The following is a 25,998-nucleotide window of genomic DNA, read 5'->3' as shown; positions in this document are numbered from 1 at the left end:
TGAGATCTGAAGGTAGTTCCGTATGGAATTGTGAAATCCCTGCTAGATTATAAAGGCCTGGTGGGCAGGAGTCCCACGGTCTCATTCAGGACCCCAGCAAGCACCTTCCTTGCCTCAGGAAGGTTCTCTATAAATACTTACTGCCCTGAATTTCTCCCAAATATTACCATAAACACTTTCGGTTATTTCTTAATATACTCTGTTCATAACTGCTTAGTCAGTTCTTTTTATTAGCATAACATTCCTTTTAAGCATAATGATGTTGGAAAAACAGAAACAATGTAAGCATATTTTCTCAGCTGTGACTGATTGCTGGTGTTTAGTGTTTTTTGTTTTTTTTTTTTTTTTTTGGACTTCCTTTGCAGATTTGATGAATTAATTGTAAATTTCCCAAGTGGGACTTAACATGAACTGATCTTTGTCTTTTATTCTGTAATGTGTAGTTTCTATTCTAGTCCTGGTGACTATCCATTGAGACCAAAGTTTGAATATTGCCAAGGGCTCATAAAATTGCTGATATAACCTACTTTCTTTCTCCAGAGAACCCGACTTCAATTTTCATAATGAATGAATACCTTCTTTCTCCCCCAATTTCTTTCCTCCAAAAGCTACTCGTGGAGACCATTGATGTCAACGGTAGAACTCTCGAGGGGCCGGTCCCTCTGGAAGTCATCGTGATTGATCAGAATGACAACAGACCGATCTTTCGGGAAGGCCCTTACATTGGCCACGTCATGGAGGGATCACCTACAGGTATGTTACGTTGGCTTATGGTTCGCATAATGGCTTGGGAAGTGGCATCCTGTGATCTTTGGGGATGCTGGAGACTGTTTTATTGCCTCTCTGACTTATTGTTGGTATGCATCAACACTGACATATTATTTCCCTGGATAGCAGCAAGAGCTGGAAAGCTGCAACTCAGAACATGACTGGCCTGTTGCAAACTAGGAACATGTCTTCCCTTGTGCCCAAAGGTGATCCTTCAAGGAGGACCGACATCTCAGTCTCCCATGTATGGCTGATGTCGGACACCATGTAAATATCTAGCTCACCCTTGTAAGGGCCCAAGGCTGAGCTTGTGGTATAGTGGGACTTCGAAGAAAATTAAGGTCCCCACTGCAAGCTCCTCAGTTATTTCTCTTCATAAATGCCTTTTAATAAGAACCATTTGGGGGAAATGGGTAGGACTTTTTTTTCCCTTTCCTTAGAAGACATGGATGGAGAAAACTTTTCTCTTTGGTCAAAGGGCCAAAAGCAAGCATTTTATTTCTCTCTCTGGCAATACATGTACCTAGTGTTACAGAAATCACTCAAGGTTACTATGGAACTCCTGGTATCTTTTCACCATGTTTAACCTTTCTATCACAGAAGGTTTTAGAATTGAGAGCTCCCTTTTCTGGCCCATAGCTACTAATTAAAGCATTCCATGACCAGCAGCAGAAGTCACTCCTGAGTATAATGCCTGAGAGAGTGAAGAGCAAAGGAGAAGAATCCCTATTTTAAGGCTGGACTTTGATTTTAAGCTTTCAAATACATTTGAGTGAAAACATGCCACATGAAGAGTGTCAGCGTTGCTGTGTCTGGATTACGCCAAACAACTGCTGTAAGCAAAGGAGTCACTCCTCAGGCCGATGGGAGATGGAAGCTCAGGGGCTGCTTTAGCTGGTTCTTTTTCCCCCTTTACTGAATGGACGGGATATATCAATAACATGTAGATACGGGAGGCTCTGGAAGCATTGTCATGGCAACCTGCCTAGACTAATTGTATGCAAGGTGCCTAAAAGCTCCCTTCAGCTTTGAGGAGCTGGGCCTCTGTGCACTTCATCAGATAGATCCCCAGGGGCAGAAGCACCCTCTCCCTTCTGGGATTTGAATGCATTCTGTAAAAAGGAGAGGGCCTTATGGGCAGCGTCCTGGAGAGATGGAGAGCGGGCAGGTGAAGGTGGGTCAGGTCACTTCAGGGCAGACCTTCCCCGTGGCACCGCTCAGTGGGCTGCTTTTGATGCAGAGATGGCTTCTGGCGAGACACACCCTAGAATTTGGGTTGGAGGCTTATGGAAATCTTCTTAAACAAGCTGATGTGCAGAACAGGTTAGGAGAACCGATAGGGAAAGCTGTTAAAGAGACTGGAGTTTGAGCAGAGCAGAAAAATGATTCCCAGTTTCCATGTGTGGTACCCGGGCCCTGAATGTGAGTGACTGGAACTCGAGATGGGCAGGAAGAGTGTTCTAAATGTAAATGACAGTGGTTACATCCGAGTCGGCTGTGAGCATGTATATGTCTTTGTATATTATGTGTGTATATGATTAGACGATGTCCAGTTTTTCTCCCACTGTGCCCTTCTTTAAAGCTTGAGAAAGAAATTTCAAATTTTATTGCTTTATATACATGTCGTATTTTCAAAGGAAAAGGGAATCTTTTATGCTTGTTGAATTTCTTAAAGCACAAAGCAGTTCGGTTAGGGTGGACACATACCCAGCAAAACATAAATCACCTCAAACTTCTATTTATGATTGGTATTATCCTATAAAAATACATAAAGACTTGGATATCTGTATGGAGTAGTTTCTTCCAGCTATGCAGAATTTGGCCTGAATCATTGTTTTCTTTCTCAGTACCCTCTGGGTTGGACTATAAAGCAGAAATTGACATGGAGTCAGTCAAATTTGAGGTCAAAAATATGGAAATGTTGTGGAAAAGTTTCAGAGGAAAAAACACTTAGATTACTTAGCACCCTGTGGGAGAGCTCAGGCAGATGGCCCCCGAAGCATCTGCGAGGACAGTGGGGAGCTGGGAAAGAAGGTGAGACCCATTTTCCAGTCCCCTCCCAACCTAAGCCACTTGTAAGTCATAACAACAAGCCCTGACAGGCTAGAGAAATGATCGCCTCTTCTGTTTCCACAATGTCCTTCTCGTTTGTGGCTTATGGAATCCTACGTGTTGTGGACCTTGTATCACATCCATTTCACAGAGGGGGATGCTGACCCCAGAAAGAGTTCATTGACTTTGCCCAGTTCACACAAATGGCTGACGGGGGACAGTGTTCAGGACTCAACCTGCAGCATCAACCTTCAAATCATGTGCTCTTTCAACTGACCCACAAACTTCACGGTGAAAATAGCCATTGAATGATCCCGGCATTTAGATGGGCACTTGTTGTGTGCCGACGACTTTCTATCACTGTATCATTTCCTCCACTCTGCCCTGAGGGCTGGGCACCACTCTTCCCATCATACAGGTGAGAAGACTGAACCTCAAAGGGGTCCGGGAACTTGCCCAAAGTCCCTCAGCTGGTGGACGAGCTAGAATCAGGGTCCGCGTCTGGCCTCAAGGCACAGGCTCTTTCTTGGGCACCTTCTCTCACACAGACTCTTTGCAGGCCCAGACTCTTTGATTTAGCTCCTGAGATAAAATAACCAGCTCTTCTGACCAAAGAGCCAGGCTCCTTGAGTCATTTTTCATTTAATGTGAGCTGTTGTTCCATCTCTAGGGTTAAACGATGTTAAACATGGGAGCCCTTTTCATCACTCACATCACTTTCTTCTGCATCCGCATGACCAGAGCCAGCTTCGTGGGGTGGGACCTGCCCAGCCTCACGGAGCCCCGGGCTCTGAAGGGCTCCACGCTTGGTTTAATGCTCTGTTGTCGCCATCTTAAAATTCTTAATAATTGTTCAACAAGGGGCCCTGCATTTTCATTTTGCACTGAACCCCCAAAATTATGTAGCTGGTCCTACACATAGCACTGTGGCCTAGAGCTGGGTTTGATGCTCTGCCCGGCTCCTTAACAAGGTGAGACTGGGGGCAGGTTACTGAACCTGCTAGAAGCCTCAGTCACCTTGTCTGTAGATGGGGTGGGTGTAGAATAGTGCCTACCCTAGAAAACTCTATGCAATGAGTAAATTAGGCAGTGTGCTTCTTAATGCTTAATGCTTGGAATATAATAAGTGTTTAAGAAATGCCAGTGTATTCTTAATGCTCCAATTATTCTTATTATTCTGGCGGCCTATCCTTTAGGGAAGGCAAGGCAAAAAGACATGCAGTTTGTGTGAAGGAACATCCATCTCCCAACCAACCAAGCATCGTTTTCATGTTGCAGTGTACCCAGATGCCGTCAGCACCAGTCCATCGTGGAGGAAGGTCACCCATATTTATCTGTATGTGCAGACAGGAGGCCATTTCTAGCTGCTCAGCACTAAAGTCCAGGCTATTGTTTTGGGGAATCATTACTAGATGAAGGAAGATCAACAGAAAATAATAGTTTTTGAACTTTGCATATTATGGACTGTTCCTTTTGTGGAGTTGCAAGGCATTGATTTATGGGACCCGCGCCCAGGCCCTGGCTGCTCCTCAAAGAAAACCAGACCTCCGCGTGAGTGTGATGTTTTCTGAATGCCCAGTGCATGCCAGGACCTCACGAGTAGGGGGTAGGTAGAGGCTGGGACCCTTGACGTTCCTGGAGGACGCACACACCAGGGCCCCGCAGTGCCTACTGGCACCAGCTCCCCAGTGTTTTTTGCCACTGGTGGTCCTCTGGGCACCATTGAGAAGGGCTGTCCATGAGGAATGGTGTGCAGGGCTTCCAGAAACAGACCCTAAGATGAGGACTGAGGGCGGGTGGTTTACCTGCCAGGTACAGGATCGTGAGTGGGGAGAGCCGCAGGAAAGGGAAGCTGGCCAATTTCAGGTGCCGCGTTAAGCCAGCTGCCAGAGCAGGCAGTTCTGAACTTGATCCCTTAGGGAGGGAGGGCTCTGGGAAATGACGTAAAACACACACATTGGAGTTAGCCCAGCTCAGGATCCAGGGAGCTGGGCTATCCATCCCGCAAGCCCGGCAGACATCCATTAAGAGCTCTCCCCAGAGGGACTTTAATTAATTCCAAGGCCCTTTTGGTCAGCTGGGACCACAAGCAGGGTTTCAGCAAGCTGGGTTCCAGAAGCTCAGGGGCAATCTTCCAACAAGATACAGGAGCTGGCTTTTGCTTCCATGCTGTTGCTTCCATGCTGTTGGCCACCCTGCCTGTCAGCAGAGGCAGCTGGGAAAAGGGAGCCCGCCACCCAGACAGGTGGGGCAGCTTGAGATACATCAGGGGAGGGAGGTAATGGGGAAAATATCATAGTCCTCAAAATATATAACTGAGAAAGAGGAATGTAACGTTGACCTTTCTCTTTAGAGAGAAGACAGGACCACAGGACCTAGAGGTGGGTGTTCTGAGTCCTGAGAGATACCCGTTGCTTAGTTGTGTGCTGACTCTTCTTGAGGCTATTGAACAGAGGCAGAGATTAGCAGCTAACTCCTCATTGTCTAACTTCTGAGAGCCTGAGGACCCGTACTTTCTCTTGCTCCCTTTATTTTTTTTCCATCCAGTATTTTTACTGAGCATTTACTCTGTGCCAGCAGTATTCTAAGCTCTGAGGGTCCAGCTGTGGACCTGCCAGATGCTGCTCATTCCCTCCTGGTCTGCAGAGCCAAGCAGGGAGACAAGCAACAGATAAATCAGAATTGAAATTGGTGGGCAAGGCAATGTAGCCATAGGGACCCCTCATCCTAGGAGGGAGGGAAGCCAGCCTCCCTGAAGAGATGATATGAGGAGAGCAGGGGACTTTGTCTTTTATTTTATCTCTGGGATCCACCTGAGTTTCTGTTCTTCCAGTCTCAGTTACTTTAATTTTTAAACAAGTCCTACCATGGCAGACATGAGGGAAGCGGCCAATCAAGTGGTCTTTGGGACAAATGGCTGTCCCAGGAGCTCAGCTTTGCTCGGCAGTTGGTATTTTCTAAAACATCTTGAGCCAAATAAAGATGGTTTTGATATTTGAGAGTTGGTATTTGAGACCTAGCTCAGCATGAATTCTCAGTTTGTTGGTATGACCTGGTGGTAGAGTCCCTTTTCTGGTCACCTGTTTACTTGTTGCAGTAATTGCATGTGGCCTTTTGGTCCACCAGCTCTCCGCTTCTCCTCTGCTGGTGTTTAGACTTTCACATCAAAGGTTCTTCCATTCTCAGCTATTCCAGCCAGTCCTGTGAGCTTCTGGAATAGTGGGCACGGGGCTATTTTTTTCTTAAGTAGATAAATTTCTTTTAAAAATGAAGTGATTCCACTTTCTTCCCCAGGTTTTTTAAAGTAAAATTACCCTCCAGTCTCACCATCCAGAGGAAACCGTAGTTGCCACCTCAGGGAGCATGGTTCTAGGGCTCTCCCTGGGCACCTCCACCCGCAGGGATGCACACACACACACAATTTCACAGAAATGGAGCTCTGCGTGCTCTTCTCTATCTCACTTTCTTCGCCCTGCAGCGTTCTACGGACATTTTTGTAAATCAGTAACTATCAAGCGACATCATTGTTTTAAACAGCTAGCGTCAGGATCTACCATCATCTAGTCAGCCAATCCCCTGTTGACTTAGGTTGTTTTCACTTTTCCCTCCTTACAATCAGTTCTACAGGGGAGAACACGTCTCTTTCTACCTGTGTGACAATTTCTTTAGGGTAAATACATGCAAGTGGAATTGATAGGATAAAGGATATGCTTATTACATTTTGATGTATATTGGGGTGACACTTCTAATCAGAGGATTATATTTGTATCTTGGCTAAACTCATGCATGAAGATACAGTAGTCTTTCCGTTCACATATGAGCATGCTGATGGACATTTATTTATATTTCTAAATTATACCCAATATCTCTAAGGCTTGTGGTCACTTCACTAACTGTGTCTGTAGGCTGTGACAGGCCTTGCTCTAAACTTCTCCCCAGATTGCGTGGCCGAGGAAGAGGACCGAAATTGTTGATTCTGACCCCTCTCCTGGAGTCATCATTGGAGTCTTAGCTGAGGGAAGTTGCCTAGGAACAGATGTCATTAACAGGCTGCAGTGTCATTCAGATTGAATTATGATGCAAAACACTCCAGTGCAGTTGACCATAAAACAAAATTTATGAAGGAGTTGCCTAAGCTAATCAGAGACATCTTCCCAAAAGGAAAATTCCAGAAAATAAAGAGTATCAAAAGTGTTGAGTTATCTGGACTTTGCTACCTACTCAAGAAACTGAATGTCCACCAAGTTGCTTCTAACCATGTCTGGGGTCCCCAAGTGATGTCTTACAGGGACTCTAAACCAAGCCTATCAACAACCTTGTCGTAGCCACTGTTATTTTCCCTCCTTTATACCCCAGCCCCTCTCTGATGGACGCTATTGTGTATGTTGCTGCTGGTCCACGGGTGCCTTGGAGGTACCACAGGGCTTGGTGAGACAGGGGAGGATGTCTAGAGCCCTATACTCTGTTCAAAGGATACCCAACCAGTAAAACTGTGTGTCGCATCTTAAATGTGGGGAACTTTGAAAACAGCTCTTCTCATTTTTGTTCGTAGCCCTCTCTCCACCTAAATTCATATATGAGTCAGTGGGGCTAGAGACCAATTCAGGAAACAAACACCACATTGTTTTTGAATCACTCTTCTCTCTAACCATGAAATCTTTGTTCCTTATGTGTCTGTCTCCCCTCTGCCCATCACCCACCCTTATACTCATTCATGTCAGATCTTTGAGGCACTGAGGATAACCCAGTGACCTGGAGAGATATGGCTTCTGTGCTCATGGAGGTTACTTCCTCCTAAAAATAAATACTTGACAGCCCTGACCCACTAATTTGCTGGATATATTTTAGTCTCAGGCTGGGAGTCGTCCTTCCATCCCTCCCCATTTGGGAGAGAGAAGGATTTATGACATCAACTATGGAAAAATAAAATAAAAATTTATTAATTAACTTAATTAAAGTAACATAATAGTTTAAAGTGAAGGGAAGGTAAAGAGGCATCGGTAGCCTCAGAAGCTTAGTGCTCATTCTACAACATTTTGAAAGAATAAATCTGATGGGGATTTCCAGTCAAAATGGAAATGAGGTGACAGTTGAGCAGCTACAAAATAAAAATGAAAACGTCCTTGAGTTGTTACAGCACCGAGCACGGTGGACTGAAGTGCCACTGAAATCCATCCCTGATGCCTGAGGATCCACTCTGAACAGCCCAGGAATTCTAAGTGTTATAGATGAATACAACAGAGTGGCAGGTCCACAATGGCATTAAACAATTATCATTTTAGGGAAACCCTTATTTCAAATCAATTCCTGATGACACTTCATTCAGCAAAATCGCTTAAAGAAAATTTATTGGGCAGGGTCTATGAGCCAGATAGTGTTCTAGGTGCTGGAGATGCAGCGGTGGCCAAGACCAGTTAGCTCTCCACTCTAAAGGCATTTGCACTGTAGTGGGAAGAGAAAGATAGTTAACAATGAATGGAATAAACAAGGTAATTTAAGACCTTTGGATAAAATAGAACAAGGTGATGTGATAGAATGACAATGAGGTCAAGGAAGATCTCTCTAAAGAGGTGACATTTAAGCTGAGACCAGTGAGAATGCAGGAGCCACAGTGTCAAGGGGCCAAGCAAGGACATTCCAGGCAGAGGGATCAGAAAGTGTGAAGGTCTGAGGCAGGAATGAAGATGGTGGGACAGAGAGGTGGCCATTGTGGTGGGAGAATGTCAGCGGGAAGAAGGGCACCTGGTGAGTTCCAGGGGATAGGCCAGCAGAAGTCAGCAAACTGTGGGCCATGGGCCTAATCTGTCCTGCTGCCTGTTTCTTTTTAATAAAGATAATAAAGTTTTATTGGATTACAGCCATGCCCATTCATCTAAGCATTGACTCTGGCTGTTTTCACATGATGCTCTTGGAGTTGGGTAGTTGGGACAGAGACTGAATGTCCCACAAAGCCAAAAATATATACTACCTAAATATATATGTATTTAAAATTTATAAAATATATATTTGTATATAAATACCTAAATATATATATAAACTATCTAAATATATATTTTTAATATATGTTAAATATTTAAAATATTAAATATATATATATTCTTTACCTAGCCCTTTATAGAAAAAGTTTACAGACCCCTGAGTTAGAGCTCTGTAAGTTTTGATTACATTTTGAATTTAGTAGGAATCCCTTGGGTGGTTTTAAGCAGGAGAGTGGTAAAGTCTGATTTTACTGTTAAAACATGACTTGCGCTACTCAGTGGAGAACAGAAGTAGGGCAACCAGGACATGTCAGCATTCCAGGCATGAGAGGACTGTGGCCTGGGCCGTGGTGGGAACAACGGAGGTGACTAGAAGAGGTCACGTAAGATTTTTGCGATGAGCCCATGATGAATGGGGGAATACTGAATATTGACTCATTTTATGGTGCCGGATTATTGTAACCAATGCCATCCATTTGGAATTATGGTAATACTGTAAACCTTAATAGGTTTCTAAATTTTCCTCAAGTATGAACTGGATTTTACCTTCGGTTTTCTTTCTACGGCATAAGCTTAAGGCCAGGGGACCAGACTGTATTTTCATCCTCAATTGTCAGCCTTTAGCAGAGTTCCAGGCACATGGTAGCCCCTCAATAAATTCCGTTCAATGAACAAGTAGCCCCAAATGGCAGAAGGTATGAATCACAATAAACTTCCCTTTTTATTTGATTTTTAAACAAATGTTGTCTTTATTGGCAATTTATTCCTCTTCTAACAAATATCTCTGGAGTGCGAGTTCGGTACCAGATACGCTGATGCTCAGTAAGGATGGGGTCAGGGAGGGATGCATAAAACAGACACGGACCCTGACTCGGAGGAGTCTGCAGAGGAGTGAGGAAGGCGGGTGAAAAGCACATCCTGAGCCCGCGACAGTGCTGCTTGGGGAAGGCAGGGGCCACGGGAGCGTCTCACTAGGACCAGGGCAGGGAGGCGGCGCCGGCCCCCAGGAAAGAAGCCAGGATAACCACCTGCATAATGTTTCTAGTACTGGACGCTGGTCTAGGTTCTATGCCTGTATCTTAATGCAATCCTTCCAATGCTTCTACAGTAGAGGCAACAGAAGCTCAGGGAGGTTAGGTTACTTCCCCAAAGTCACACAGTTGGGGGGCCATAAAGCTGGGATTCAAATTCAGCCTAACTCCCGTGCCCTTTCATTTCCTCTCAACTACGGCACCCACTGTCCTTTTACCACTTCACCCATGAAAATGCTAACATCAATCCAAATCTGCCACCCTAGGGAACATTTCCTTGTATGCATATGTGTGAGTGTGTATGTATTTGTGTGCGTGCATGTGTATACACACCTGTGTAGGCATGCGTGTACGTGTGTGTGTCGGATTTGCCTTCTCAAATACAGCCAGATCCTCCCCCTAGCGTTAGTCCAGGAGACGCTCAAGAAGAACTCTTCTCCAAGATTCATAAGGCATGCTGGCCATCAATCAAGACAGTCTACAGATGTCAGTTAGAAAAGATTTATAATCAGCAGAAAGCTTGATAAACCAGCTTTTACTGCAGCACCATTGCACCAAGAATCCTGTCCCTTCTGAGGGCAGAGTCTAGGGTGGCTGCTTCCATCCATCTATACAAATACCTTTGAATCACTTCACCTTAATATATGAACAGTAGACTAAAAGAAGCCCCGAGTAATTTAGGCATAGAACCACCTCCCTTCTTAAGTAAATGGAAGAGATTCAATATTCTGAGTTCAATGGGAAGAGGGCATATAAAATCCCTTTTAAGTATATGTTCTTATAAAATATAGGTCATGAATTGAGTTTTCCAGTATCAAAGAAAAAAATTTAATAGACTTACAGCTTTCTTGCTTTAATTATGGTTGCATTTTTAAAAATCAATCATAGTACCCAAAGCTATTTCATTATTCAGAAGCCTGGCTATTTTCAAAGATTTCTTTAAAGTTTGGTTTGGGGAATTTCAGTGTTTTCTTCTTGTTCGTTTTTTTTGTTTTTTTCACTTTTGTTTAGTGTGCCACAGTTTTTTTCTGTGATGTTCCTGGTTTATAGTGGGCTGCTAACAGGGACACCCGATTCATGGGGAGGGCAGGCCAGGGCTCGTGTTTCTGCAGTTGGCCTCTGTATCTTCAGGAAAGGTCACTTTTCAGAATGATGGAGGACCTCACGGTTCTCTTCCCTTGGCTGTCAAAGTCAGACACAGTGAGGGGCTTGCCGTCTGTTCCTCAGCTTCTATTCTCAATTCTGCAACTTCACCCTCTGTCTTGCTGGGCAGGTTCCACGCTCGTTGGCTCACACCAAAGTCATAAGCCAGGGTTACAGGTGATGACTTGAATAGTAACCTAGACATGCAGAATTAAGTTAATCTGGTTTTCTGCATGTAACACATCGTTTGAAAATGGCTGGGTAGATTTCTGCTAGTTTGGAAAAGTAGGTTTGACATGGTTTAACATGAAATGTTGACCCATGCCACTAAGACATAACCCGAGAGACCCATGCTGCTGCTGTCAAAGAAACATGTTCTGTGAATGCAGACATCACAGAAAGAGCAATGGTTCAGCTGAGGATGATTTGCCCTCCTCCCCAGGCACGCTGGGTGTCACACTGGGGGAGGGGAGAGTGCAGCTGGCACCTAGTGGGTAGAGGCCAGGGTTGCTGCTAAACACCCTACAATACACAGGACGGCCCCCACAGCCCAAGGTTATTTGGCTCAAAAATATCAGTAGTGCCAAGGTTAAGAAACCCTTCCCTAGATGGAGAAAATGAAGAGAATTGGTTATGAGGCCCAAATCTAAAGTCTGGAGGGGCGATGCTACAAAGTGTCAGCCCTGGTCGGTACCAATTTGTGGTGAGCTCGGGGGTGAGTGATGGCCAGAACCTCCTCCTCTGAGGATGCCCAGTTAGCATGTAGCTAAAGTTACTGGTGAGCGCCTGTGAGCAGGAGCGGGTGCCGGGCCCTGTGCTCCCTGTGGTAAGGGGTTCCTCTGCAGCACCTCACTGCCTCACCCCAGGAGTCCTGAGAGGGAGATGCAGTGAGCATCTCCATGTCTCCAAAGAGGACATTGAACCTTAAAGTTAGAAACCAATCTTTCCAAGAGAGCAGAGACCCCTTCCTTCAGTATCCATTCTGGTGTCTTTTAGTAACAGACCCCAACGTACCCCACTACAGTGGCAGTGTGTCCATATAAAAACTCTATTGTCCAGCCTCCCTTGCAGCTAGATGTGGCCATGTGACAAATACCAGCCAGTGAGCTGTAAACAGAGTGTTGTGTTGGATTTCTGGGATGAGTTGGGAGCCAGGTCAGCTGGGGAGAGTGCCCTTTTGTCCTCCTCCTACCACCTATTTCTTATTGCTGCCTGCAATGAGGATATGATGGCTAGAACTCGTGCAGCCACTGTGCTTTGTAAGGTGGCCTTGAGAATGGAAACCATGTCCTAGGGAGGTGTACAAAGATAGCGATTGGATTCTGTTGCTTGTGGAATATCATGTTATCCCTGGGCTGCGTCTCCAGAATTATTTTACATAAGACAATAACGGACTTCTGTCTTATTTAACTCACTGTTACATTGGGTTCTCTGTATTTGTTGCCAAACCTAATAACAGCTGACATATGCGGTGTCACTCAACCAGTAAGAATTATAACCCAGACCATTTGACTCCAAGCCATGCTTAACTGCTATGCTGTGCTGCTCAGGACATTCAGAGCCACTTACGCCTCTGTATGCATTTCACGCCACCAGTTTTTGTATGGTAATCAGAAAATTGAGCCTTTACTGGAACAAAAATGGTCTTTGTCTCCTCCGTTATCTTAGAGTTCTTTCCAGAAAGCATCCTGAAGTCTATTTGTCGTTAGATCTTTTTATTAGATTAAAAACATACTTAATGCCTTGTGATGGCAACTTTCTAGGCATAGAGGTTTGATTCCCTCCTGTCTCAGTAATTTCAGATCCTAGTCCAGTAGTGATTATCTGGAGATGCTCCAGTAATGCACGTCATCGTGTGGCTGCCATTTACGTCAATGTGCTGACCTCCTGTCCAATCCCAAGGACTAGTGAGGGAGGGGAAAGGTACAGGGAATGTTAAGACGGCCCTAGAAGGTTTTCAGAGAATATTAATTTTTTTCCTTGCCCATGGAAGTGCATCGTAAGGATGTGCCCGTCAGTCATCAGGAACATCAATATGTTCTGACAAGAGCACAGCATGAGGGTTGAGACCACTGGCTCCTGTGTCCAAAAGACTTGGTTTTCAGTTATGTTTCCACTACTAATTGCGAGACCTTGAACATGTTGTCTTACCTCCTGAGCTTTGGGTAACTCCCCTGCAAAATGAGGATAACAATAATGCCTCCAAAGGGAAGCTGGGAGGTTCAATGAGAAAGTGGATGTCAAGCGTTGAGCACATTGCCTAACGAAATACTACACGTGCTGGAAATATATTAGTAGCTACTGACCGATTTTTTTTTTTAATGACAGTAGATTCAAGAGGGTCATAGTGCTGTCACCTCGCATCTTGCAGAGGAGGGAGGAACTCTGCCAACCACCAAAGCCGAATTCCAATCCTGGCTCCTTCTCCTATCAGCTGTGTGAATTTGAGCCTTTAGTTCCTCGTTTTCAATTGACGATCATCCGCTGTGGCAGCATTTTGTATGAGTTTGAATTAGACAAATTGAAATGCTGCAATATGGAAATATTAACAAAATCTCATTTGTGCACAAATTTAGAAACAATGTGATCTCCCAAATTTGAAGCATTTGCCAAGAATTAAATACTTTTCAAAGTGGCTGGCAGGGTTTAGTATAAACGTCAATGAAATCAGTTCACATCCCATACGATTCACTGATTCACCCGTTTAAAGTGTAATATTCAATGGTTTTTAGTATAGTCACAGAACTGTGCAATTACCACCACAGTCAATTTTAGAACAGTTCCACCATCCCTAAAGGAAACCCTGTATTCATTAGAAGTCATTTCCCATTTCCTCCCCAAATTCACCAACCCTACAAAACCATAAATCTACTTTCTGCCTCTATAGATTTGTCTATTCTGGACATTTCATTTAAATGGAATCACACACTATGTGGGGTGTTGTGACTGGCTGCTTTCATGCAGCATAATGTTTTCAAGGTTCATCTGTGTCGTATATATGTACCTGGTACCAGTACTTCATTCCTTTTCATTGCTAAAGACAGGGTTCATTTTTAAATAAATCTGCTCTTGCCATAGTTGATGCTGTTTTAGCTTATAAAAATGAATATGTACCATTCTTTGTAAAGATTAGTCTTGAATTATGTGCACTTTCAATTATTTGAGATATTCGAGAGTGTGTCCCTTACATAAGGTATACCTGTGCTCTACTTATTTTGCAGTTTTGCTATAAGAATTAAATGAGATTTTATATATATATTATATATATATTATAATATATATATATATTATATATATATAAATGAGATTATTTTTATATATATATATAAAGTTCTTGCCAGCCCCAATATATAGTGCCCCCTCAAGAAATGGTCCCTCTCTGTTTGGGGTTGTTTGTTTTATAGCACATCTAATTTGTCATCTGCTTTTGTGTTTCCCTCACCCTAAGGAATTCCCATCAATAAAGATTCCAATCAATTAAGTAAAAGAACTACTCGTAAGTGTTTTCTAGGGAGATTGCTTACCAGGTATCCGAAAAATTCTTTTTAAAAAAATCCAGTTTCCACTAAAATGTCGAGTTTTTGGAACAGTACAATAGTTCAAGTTAGATACCCCTTCATAAAGTTCCACCAATACCCATATATTCGTGAGGTAATCTAAGACCTTTACTTTTGCCAACCTGAGTACATTTCTATTATGGCATTGTCATTGTCAGGTGTATGAGATTTAGCGAAAGAAAGCTTTTGAAAACAACCACACTACAGTCTTTCCTGACATATTTCAGCAAGGTGTGTAAATGAAAGACATTCGGGCATCCTCCATCTTTTACCCCCTCCCTTTGCCCTTGGCAACTAGGTGCCACATCAAACAGATATCTCTGCTCCTTCACCAAGCCATCACGGCTTGCCTCATAGGGGAGAGACATCAGGACAGGTACTTTCACATTCATCATTCCATTTCATCCTCCCAGTGACGCTGAGTGTTATTATCGCCATGTTTCAGATGAGGAAACATAAGCTCAGAGATGTTGGCACAGATAATCAGAGGAGAAACTATGTGAGTCCGGTTGTGTCTGACCTCTAATCCCATCTTCCTTCAAGGAGACTACATTTCCTCTGTCTCAGTGTGGGATAATTACTTCTTAGTATGCCTGCTTGTCCTCCACAGTAAGACTTATTTACCCTTATTCAGTGGTCTCTGATGTAAGCATTCAGTGCTGTTCCCCAGCCAAGGCTGTGCATCTAAATAAGAAATGTTTATTTTATTGCTTACGGGAGATGCAACAGGCAAGCAACAAAAACCACAGTGCAGTTTCGGCTGAGAGTTTTTCAGGCTAAGAAGCTGCTCTAGGTTGTGACTGTCTACATGGATTTTTCCTTATAGCCTGAGACAATCCAGCTGTGTCTGGTCCTAATTGTAACTCAAAGGGTAAGGTCAGGCTACATTACAGAAGGGCAAACACCGCCAGAAGAAACAGTTCTAGAGTTAGAAAAACCATAACCAGGGATCTAGCCATTAAATTCATCTAGTAAAATATCAATCAGGAGCACTTTCTGCTGCAGGTAACAAAACAGCAATTAAAGTGGCTTAAAAATCTCAGGTTGATTTTTCTCCTATTTCCTGAAGCTGAGAGGTGGGTGGCTGCTGCTTGTGCTTCAGTGATCTGACAGTCAGTGTCTCTGTGAGTCTTTGGCCTTTCTCTTGTGGCTGCGAGACTCTTCCCAGCGCTAAACGCCACAGCTATGTCTATGTTCCAGGAAGAAGAAAGAGGGGACAGGAGACAGTGTCTTCGCTTTTCATTAGGAATGCAAAGTCTTTACCATAAGCCCTCAGTGGTGTTTCGTTAACCAATGCCCTGAGCACAACTGTGTTGTATGATTACCCCTAGTTGCAGGAAGAACCACTTACAAACCAGTATTTATATATATATATGCGCACGTACATGTATACATATATGTGTGTGTGCACACGCGCATGCATGTATGGCAGGCTAGAGAGAAGGGAATTGGGAATAGATTTGGAATAGATTTAGGATTAGCCAGTGACTGGTCCCCACACAGTACCCAAAGTTTAAGGGATTTATTTAACTCTTAAAAGGTTAAAATGCAAGAGAAACCAGCATCTTCCAAGATTTTGTTATGAGTTTGAGAATTAGTTGGAGGGTAAGGCATCACTCAAAGGGTTTCTTGGTTAAGTAAATGAAGGAAACAAAGTCAAATTGGTTTCTTTACTGCACAAGTTCTCAGAGGCTTCAAGATGCTAAGGGTCATGTCAACCACCAAGATGATGCAGCACTAGAGAATCTGTTACAAGCAGGATGTTCTATGAGCCTGGCGTACAGGAGATGGTAGACACTTTGGAAAGGCAGCTCTTGGTACTGAACTGCTGGATCATCATGAGATACCCGAGTAGTTATGCCCCCCTCCACAGAGTGGCAGTTAGAGACCCAGATTGAATATAAGATGGTCTGAGAGCAAGACAGTGAACATAGTGAAGGGTGCCAAGTGTCAGGTAGACGTCTGACCTTGGGAATGTCAGGACCAACAGTGCAGGGAGGGGAGCTTGTGAGTAGCCTGGGCGTAGGGACCACATCATTGATACTTCCTGACTCTCAATCCCTGCACATCCACCCCTCTGGGTTTAGCAAGCTTCCTTCACAGAGCCAAAACTCAAAACGTAAAAACTTTGCTGAACAAATATAAATGTTGCATAAATCTTAACCAAGAATTTTACATTTTCATTGGTTTTGGAGGATCCCCTCACCTCTTCTCATGAAGGCCAACCTTTTGGCCAGGTCCTTGGTAGGAAATTGACCATCGAGGATCCTGAAGGTAGATATAATAAATTCAAATGAAAAATGACAGACACGTTTTCTGCCCATGAATCTAACCAGAACTATTGGTAGATGTGTTTTGGCCTTTCAGGTAGCCTCTGCCTCACTTCCTACTTACCAGTAAGTGCCCAGCTTTGCTATCAGGATAATATGCAGGATCTGGAGCTATGAGTTTAATACACATCACTTCGTTTCAGCCTTACCCCAAAAAATAGATAAAGAATTTTTCATTTACAGATAAGGACCTGGAACTTGGTGGGCAGTCAGCTTACCAGAATCTCACAACTTCTCTCCATATCTTCCATCATACCATGCGAACACCATCAGTATAAAATAGAGCATCTAAGTGAAAATTTTTATTCCAGATGGAAGAGGTGACTTTAAACTCATGGTGGCTTTTACCATTTGGCCCATAGGCAAAATGGGCCAAAACTGCAGTTAGCTTGATGACTCTAGGGACCAAAGAAAGTAGAGGGGTAACTTTGGACTTTAGTTTTTGCAGGTTTGTATTAGGGTTCTCCAAAGAAACAGAGCCAGTAAAGATAGATGGATAGATAGGTAGATAGATAAAATAAGGCATTGGCTCACACATTAAAGGAGGCTTAGAAGTCCCCAGATCCTCAGTCGGCAAGCTGGAGACCCAGGAGAGCCAATAGTATAGTTCCGGTCCAAATGCCAGCAGGCTTGAGATCCAAGAAGAACCAAAGTTTCAGTTCAAGTCTAAAGATAGGAAAAAAAGAATGTCCCAGCTCAAAGCAGTCAGACAGGAGGAATTTCCTCTTACTCAAATCTTTCTTTTCTATTCAGGTCTTTAACTGATTGAATGATGCCCACCCATCGTGGAGAGGGCAATCTGCTTTACTTAGTCTACTGATTCAAATATTAACCTCATCCAGAAACATCCTAACAGACATACCCAGAAACAATGTTTGATGAAATGTCTGGGAACCCTGTGGCCCAGTCAAGTTGACATAAAATTCACCATCACAGTGTTGTCAACAGAATTCTGGCCTTCATGATCTCTACCCTCAGGTCTTACCCCTGGGGTTATGTTACGTTACATGGCACAAGAGACTTTGCAATGTAATTAAGGTTACTAATCATCTGGCTTCAACATAGGGAGATTATCCTGAGTTATCCAGGTAAATCCAAATAATCATATGATCCCTTAAAAGAAGAAAAGCAAGGCAGGAGAGTAAGAGAGATGAAGCAGCAGCATAAGGTTAGAGAGGTAAGGCAGGAATTAGTTCAGGGAGTTTCAGAGCCTGAGAAGGACTCAACCTGTTGTTGGCTGGATGATGGAGCTGGGTAGGATGAGAAGCATGAGACGGAAATCCATTCTGCAGATGTCCTGAATAAGCTTGGAAGGGAATTTTCCTCTGAGCCTTCAGTGAGGAACACAGCGCAGCCAGCACCTTGATTTCAGCCTTGTGAGACCCTAAGCAGGAAACCCAGATGAGCCCCACTGTGCCCAGACTTCTGACCTACAGACATCGTGGGATAATAAATGGGTGTTCTTTTAAGCCACTAAATTTGTGGCAGTTAGAAATAGAAAACTAGTACAGTGTGTGCTTTGCATTTCCATACACACCAGCTGTGAGTGAAGTTGCTTTTCACAAGAATGAAAACCAAAAGAACCAACCAAATAACAGAAATAACATGAAACACACAAACTCATCAACTGTTCAACAACTGTCAAAAGTTCAATTTCACATGAATTACCAACTCATAGTTGTCAAGTATTCCCAATACCAACATTGTTATTAAATTAAAACAGCATCAGAAACAATTTTCAGGACGTGTTTAGCAACACAGCCTAATGAAGCTTCCGTAATTATGAATTCTTTTGATAGTCATGCGATGCCACTAATTACAATGAACTCTCCTTTGAGGAGGTCACACTGACTGCATTTAAGGAGCTTTATTGGCAGGTCCCCAGCCTCACTCAGCTTTCAGAAGTAACATCGTCACTCGCCACCGTTCACCTCACTTTCCCAGAGTAGACATCTTTCATAAAATGCTGGAATTTGAAAAGGAAACAACATTGACAAAGCAACATTATCCTCGCAGTTGGGATAAACTGCTATCATTAATGAAGTTCAGCAAAACCTCGATGACTTAACAGCACGCCAATCAGCGGTCTGAGGACCATGCAGCCTTTCAGTGTCTCCCTCGATGTTCTCTTGCAAAGTGCACGGGGACCCCATGTGTGGGAAGTGACTCTTTCTGCGAGGCCCCTTAGCATACTTGTTTAGGAATATAACCTCCCCTGGCCTGTCTTCCATTCTGGAATTCCTAGGATATCGGAATTGCAGATCAGAAAGAGTCATGGAATGACCTTCTCCGGAGTGCAATGATTGCTAATGTAAGCATAACGATCAACAGAAATACTATAGAATTAAAACTCTAAAACCATTTTCCCTAAGTAGTTTGTGGTCGTAGCAATAGAATTGATTACCTGCATCACCAATTTTAATCTTGGCTCTGACAGCTTTTCCAGAATTAGAGTTTGGGAGTGTTTGGAGATTTCCATGATATTGAACAAATATCTGAAAAATGATATTGAACGTGTTTGCTGTGTGTAACCACATCTCAATAAGAAACAGATGGCACACTCAAATTAAGACAGTTGTAGGAGGGCCCATTTTACAAAGGCCCTATTTAAAAGGGGAAGTGCAAAGGAGCCAGGAAGAACAGAGCCGTTATCATCCCTAGCCCTGGGGACTGAGGGAACAGTTACACAGCTAGAAGGAGAGAGTCATGTACAGGGGCCACCCTGAGAGGGGTAGAGCCCCTCAGCGTGGGATACAGCCAGCCCAGGGCAACCCAGAAGGGAGGGGTCCAGGGTAATAAACACCCTGACCTCACTCAACTCCCACAATATCTCATCTCCAAACCCCACAGGAAGTCAGAGGGCTTGTGCAGTCCATTCAGGCCACGTGCCAAGGACAGAGAGTAGGGTAGGGAGTGAAAGATATTCCATACACCATGTAAACTTCTTGCACGTGCTTGCTGCTATTCCCTAAAGCAAAGACTAGACCCACATGCTTGAATGGAGAAAAGCTTTAGTCCTACCCCTTGGCCTGCAAATTCTGGAATTTTGGAAGAATCAACAGTGTGCCACACACACATTTAAATATAATTACATTTTACCCAAGGTAGGGGGTTTCTTTGTATCCATTTAATCACTGTGAATGATAGCCACGTAACCTTTGAGAAGGTTTCAGGCCATATTCCATTGGTTTCTAAACTATTAGAGGAAATGTCCATCAACAGATGAATGGATAAAGAAGATGTGGCACCTATATAGAATGGAATATTACTCAGCCATAAAAAGAAACGAAATTGAGTTATTTGTAGTGAGGTGGATGGACCTAGAGTCTGTCCTACAGAGTGAAGTAAGTCAGAAAGAGAAAAATAATGTATGCTAACGCATATATGTGGAATCTAAAAAAAAAAAAAAAAAGTGGTACTGATGAACCTAGTTGCAAGGCAGGAATAAAGAGGTAGACATAGAAAATGGACTTGAGGACAAGGGGTGGGAGGGCGAAGCTGGGGCGAAGTGAGAGTAGCATCGACATATATGCACTACCGCATGTAAAATAGTTGGCTGGTGGGAAGCAGCAGCATAGCACAGGGAGATCAGCTCGGTGCTTTGCTATGACCTGGAGGGGTGGGATAGGGAGGATGGGAGGGAGGCTCAAGAGGGAGGGGACATGGGGACATGCGTATGCATATGGCTGATTCGCTTTGTTGTGCAACAGAAACTAACACAGTATTGTGAAGCAATTATACTCCAATAAAGATCTATTAAAAAAATTTAAAAATAAAATAAATAAAATAAACTATTAGAGGTACTTGCTTTGGGCAAAGTTAAAGAGTGTTATTTATTTTTTATTCATGCCTTTAAAGAGAACATGTTTTCTTTACTGATAAAGTCAACTATCAGTGTATGTGCTGCTGTGTTCACTAATATTTGACTAAATAATGTAATATCTGTGTAGAAAACAGTCCTCACACTGGAGTTTTCCTGGGTTGTGCATTTTCCTTTGTCAAGGTGTAAAGAGCATCTGAGTTGGAACCCATACCCCCTTCAGGATATGAGAGGATCCAGGTCAGTGAATCGTTTCAAGGTAGAAGAAATTTAATGAACACACCTTGGGCTAATCCTCCATTAGCATTATTACAGAACCATTAGTCTGTCTCGGATGCTTTCCCACACAGCTGATGGCATCAGAGAATGACAGGTCTCTCATTACAGATGCAAAGTATCTTACCTCCTATCTCCTCTCAAACTCTGACTTATTCTAGTGTAAATGGTACACTGCTTCCGTGAGAACCTGTTGCAAACCAGCTCGATCCTATTCTGAATTATCTCCTTTTTGCCACATCTCTGTGTAGGTAGCATGTATATACACACACACACACACACACATATATATATATATGTTAGGTTGAATCAGTTCTCTCATAGCCATGGGGATTTCGCATCTCAAGAAATTCTGAAAATGATGTCATGTAATGTAGCAGCAATTTAATTTGCTAGGTAGGGATTAAGAGCTGATAAATTCCCACTCTTTAAGTTCCTTTAATTCCAACTACCCAAGTCAGAGCATTCTGCGTATTCCCCAGCCTACCAGCTGATGTGCTAAAAATGGTCTCACTGTACTGCTCTCAGACATGCAACAAGCTAGGCAAAGCTGTTTAGTTACTTGTGATCTGTTTACATTACATAGAAGGTTGGTTAATTAGAAATACTCATGTTTCTTAATTAAGGAACAAATTAATTTTTAAAGAAGTGCTGAGACCCCCTTGCGTTATGGCAGATAAGGGACTGTGCGTGGGGTCTGTGGTTGTCTGTGTAATTCTTTGCAAGAAGGGTCTGAAGTGTGCAGTGACACAGCCAACAACTTTGGAACCAAATATTTGTGGATTAAACGATGTAAGCGTTCCACTGACATCTGATGACTATCTTTTGTGTCTGAGAAACTGTGCCAGGGGACTCTGAGAACTCAAAGATGAGTACATCAAAGTCAGACCCTTAACAGAGCTCAGGACAGAATGGAGGAAACAATACTTACCAAAAAGCTAAATGCTGAAAGAGAGGTGAGCAAATTACCCCTGGAGAACATTGAGAGCAAAGCACGCTGATGGGGTGAAGAAAAGCAAGCATGATGCATAGTAGACATGTTAAGACACTTTTGACTCCTAGGGACAGAAACCCAGCCCCAGTGAGTTTAAGTAGAAAAAGGGTTGTATCGATGCATTTGTTTAAAAAGCCAAGAGGGACTTCAGGAATGGCTGTATCTAGGTGATTTAATTATATTGTCAGTAATGTTTCTCACTCTAGTCCCTGGCTCCCCTTTTTTCAGTGTTGGCTTTCCCCAGGTGGCAACAAACAACAATGTCCACCTGGCATTTTCCCTACTGCCTTAGTAACTTCAGCACCACCACCCCCCCACACACACACTTTATAAAAGCATTATTTACATGTAATTCCTCTGAAAGTCCTAGGTATGACTCTGTTGGCCAAGTTTAAGTGTGTGCCCATCTCTGAAATGATCAGTGTGTGCACAGGTATGGTAGATTCTGAGTGGCCAGATCTGAATCATATGCCCACACCTGGAGCCAGGTGTGAGGGAAGGGTGATGTCAGCTCTCCCTGAACTACAAGGACTAAGAATGGGGGAAAAAGGGTGGTAACTCAAAGGAAAGTGAGAATGTTGTTATCAAGAGCAAAGGGCATAAAGAGAAATAGATGACTAGCACATGAAGAAGTTTAGAAGTAGAAACACAACATGGACATATTTGCATTGGAAAAAAATATTGTGGCTGCAGAGTGGAGAACAGGTAAGAGAGAGGATGGGCAGTTTGTTAACAAGGGCTGGGTCTGAGGTAGTCATGGTGGAGATGGTGAGGGTGAGGCATGTTCTGGAGAGATTTAGAAGGTAAAAGAGATGGACTTGGGAGTCTCTGGTGGATTATAAATGGCTTCAAATTCTTTGAGAGTCTATGCCCTCTCCCTTTGAATGTAGGTGGTCTCTTTGACTGCCTTGACCAAGAGAATAGGGTGAAAGTAACTCTTGCCAGTTGCCAAGTTCAGGCCTAAAGAGATGAGCAGATTTCATTTACTGTCTCTTGCAACACTTGCTCTGGCAGAAGCCAGCACCATGTAAGAAGTCTGATTATCTAGAGACTCCTCGGAGAAGCCCAGGCCATATGGAGAGGGCTTGAAGGATGAGATGCTATTTGAAGGAGAGAGGCCAAAGAGTAGCAAGTCCTCAGCCACATGACTGCAGGAGCCATGTTGGAAGAGATTCTCCATCCCCAGATGACCCCATGTGGATCTGAGATGAACCACCCAGCTGAGCCCTTCCTGAATCCTGGCAGACAAAATCATAAGCAAAATAATTGTTTTAAGTCATTAAATATGGGGGGTTTTATTTTGTTCTGCAGCACTAAATAACTAGAACGGGAACTGAATTAAACATGAGAAAGAGGGAAGGGTCCATGTAACCAAGTAATGGCAAGGACTACAGCAAATGCTAATAAATGTCAACACAGAAGGTTAGATCACATACCTAACCCACCCTGCCTTGTGTTCCTAAGAACCCTGGTCCATCCTATCCTCTCCCTGCTGAATCCCAAAGTGTGTCTCTGTCTGTGGGTATAAATCATAGATGCAGGCTGCAGTCTCTTCCTCCTGGGATTCTCTCTTTGATGGGGCTATTGAACATTTGGTGAGCTTTATTGTAAGTCACAGGGACTGTCAGTCTTCCCATAGCTGTATTTCATTCAGGTCCTTCAGTGTGCCCACTGGAGGTGACAAATCCTCTAACATGCAATCACAAGCCGTACATGTAAAAATAAAACAAAAGTTACTTGATTGAGAAACAGGAGATACTTTTTGAGGCTCCAGCCAATGGGCTCTTGTTTCTTCTACCTGATCATGACTCCCACATTTATGCTATTTCACAAGAATTGTAACCTGAAAGCCTTGTTTTGGGAAGTCAATAGAATGGATCTTGGAAAAGACAAAGGTAGGAGAGGTAAGATTGGTCTTTGTTCTGGTGTCAAGATGTCTGGTGGAAAGACCCTAGCACACAGCTAACCAATGAGGCACTTTGTAAATATTAGAAAAAGGTGTCCCCTCTGGGCAGATGAATTATAAAAAAGTACCCCTCTGGGTAGAAGCAGACCACCGAGGTCTTGGTTTGATGAGTGACAGATGAGTTGTTATAAAGAAAAATACACCTCTTCCTACAGGAGGTAAGAGGAGGGCAGGCTGCTCGTCAGTACCCTGTGGGCCCTCACAACCATACAGAAGACCCAGGTCTTTGCTTCCTAGAAGCATCCTCACAGCAGGAGCAGTTTCACCGTTGTCACTACCGTCTATTGAGCCCCAACTATGTGGTGGGCATTGTGGTTGGCTTCACATATAATATTAATTCTAATCCTTGAAACAACCATGAGGTATAGACACCACTATTGATAATGAAACAAAGACTGAAAATGTCTGCCTTGCCCTGAAATGTACTAGGACTAGGAGTGGGAGAGCTACATCACAAACTTGGCCTTTCTAGCCCATTTGTGCCTTCCTCTTAAGTGGAGAGCAGTTTCTTGGAGATGAAAGCACAAGCTGTGGCCATGAGCTTGTGGCAGTATTGGCTCTCATAGGTACGATATTTTGTTCTAGTGGTGACTAATGATAATATACATGGTTTTGTTTCCCACGCCTCAAAAATGGGTCCCATGGAGTTAGATTGGTCATATCTTCAGGAAGGATGCAACTGTGGGTCCATCTACATAGGCAAGGAAGTAATACAGCATAGTCAAGTGGTTAAGACTCTGACACCAAATATGGCTGGATTTGAATTCCAGCTCCATCTCTCTCTCTCTTTTTTTTTTTTTTTAATTTATTTATTTATTTTTGGCTGCTTTGGCTGTTCGTTGCCATGAGCGGGCTTTCTCTAGTTGCAGCGAGCGGGGGCTACTCTTTCTTGCGGTGTGCGGGCTTCTCATTGCGGTGGCTTCTCTTGTTGTGGAGCAGGGGCTCTAGGTGCACGGGCTTCAGTAGTTGTGGCACGTGGGCTCAGTAGTTGTGGCTCACGGGCTTTAGAGCGCAGGGTCAGTAGCTGTGGCGCACGGGCGTAGTTGCTCCACGGCACGTGGGATCTTCCCGGACCAGGGATCGAACCCGTGTCTCCTGCATTGGCAGGTGAATTCTTAACCACTGCACCACCAGGGAAGTCCCCCAGATCCATGTCTTATTTGCATGACTTTAGGCAAGTTACTTGGCCTCTCTGAGTCTCAGTTACATCCTCTTTAAATTGGAATAGTTGCAGTTAGTTATAAGTATGCTGTTGATAGTGCCTTCGATTTGTACCATAGTAAACACCTATGAAACAGTAGAGCTGTCATTTACCATTGCCCAGAGGTTGGTACAGACACCCCAATTCAGCCTAGGATCCAGCTAGTGTTCCTAGCCTCCTAAGCTCACAGCATTGGCTCATGGTGAACTTGTGCTCAACCAGAAACTTGAGTATATATTTCGCACAATTATTGCCGAGATAGATCTATCAAACTTAGAACTAGTACATGCATATGTTTGTGTATATATTGGTGTGTGTATACACATATGCTTACTCCTGATGTCACATTTGCCAATTATAAGTTTTATTTAATCAGCTTTATGCTGTGGAAAGAATTTAATGTCTTATCTCATTAATCTGACTTATTACCAAGTATTCCCAGTCCCTTTTTTTAAAAAAATCTTAAAATCTCATATGCATTCTGAATCTTCACCAAAGTCATAGCGACTCTATAGGTTTGAGAGGGTACTGACCACATCTCTCTCAAGTGTCAGCTAACAAATATTAATTAGATACCAACCATGTGTCAAGAACTGTGCTGGGTGCTGTTGACTCTTCAGTGTCCAGTGTCTACCATGACGCCTGGTACAATGTTACTCAAAAACATTGGATGGATAGGTGGATGGATGGATGGATAGTGAATGGATGGATGGATGGATAGATGGCAGATAAGGTTATTGAATAGAATAAAGTTCTAGATCTCTGTCACACCACAAAGATCTTTTCCTAGAAATCAGTTGTACAGTGTTTTGGTGAAGTTGATTAACCAGTTATAAATTCACCTGGGAATATGATCACACAAGCCTATATGTTCCCCATTGT

At 43.4% G+C, this 25,998-nt stretch overlaps 1 protein-coding gene across 1 annotated transcript in view; it reads left to right on the top strand.

Moving 5' to 3' along the window:
* CDH13 (cadherin 13) overlaps window positions 1-25,998 on the top strand; it is a 1,030,117-nt gene that overhangs the window by 646,660 nt on the left and 357,459 nt on the right. Inside the window, exon 6 of the mRNA XM_061172291.1 lies at window positions 609-753. Within this exon, the coding sequence (XP_061028274.1) occupies window positions 609-753 (145 nt within the window). The remainder of the gene's footprint in view (window positions 1-608; window positions 754-25,998) is intronic.

The sequence above is a fragment of the Eubalaena glacialis genome, chromosome 18, assembly GCF_028564815.1.
Source record: "Eubalaena glacialis isolate mEubGla1 chromosome 18, mEubGla1.1.hap2.+ XY, whole genome shotgun sequence".
Lineage (NCBI taxonomy): Eukaryota > Metazoa > Chordata > Mammalia > Artiodactyla > Balaenidae > Eubalaena > Eubalaena glacialis.
This window is presented reverse-complemented; position numbering and strand designations above follow the sequence as displayed.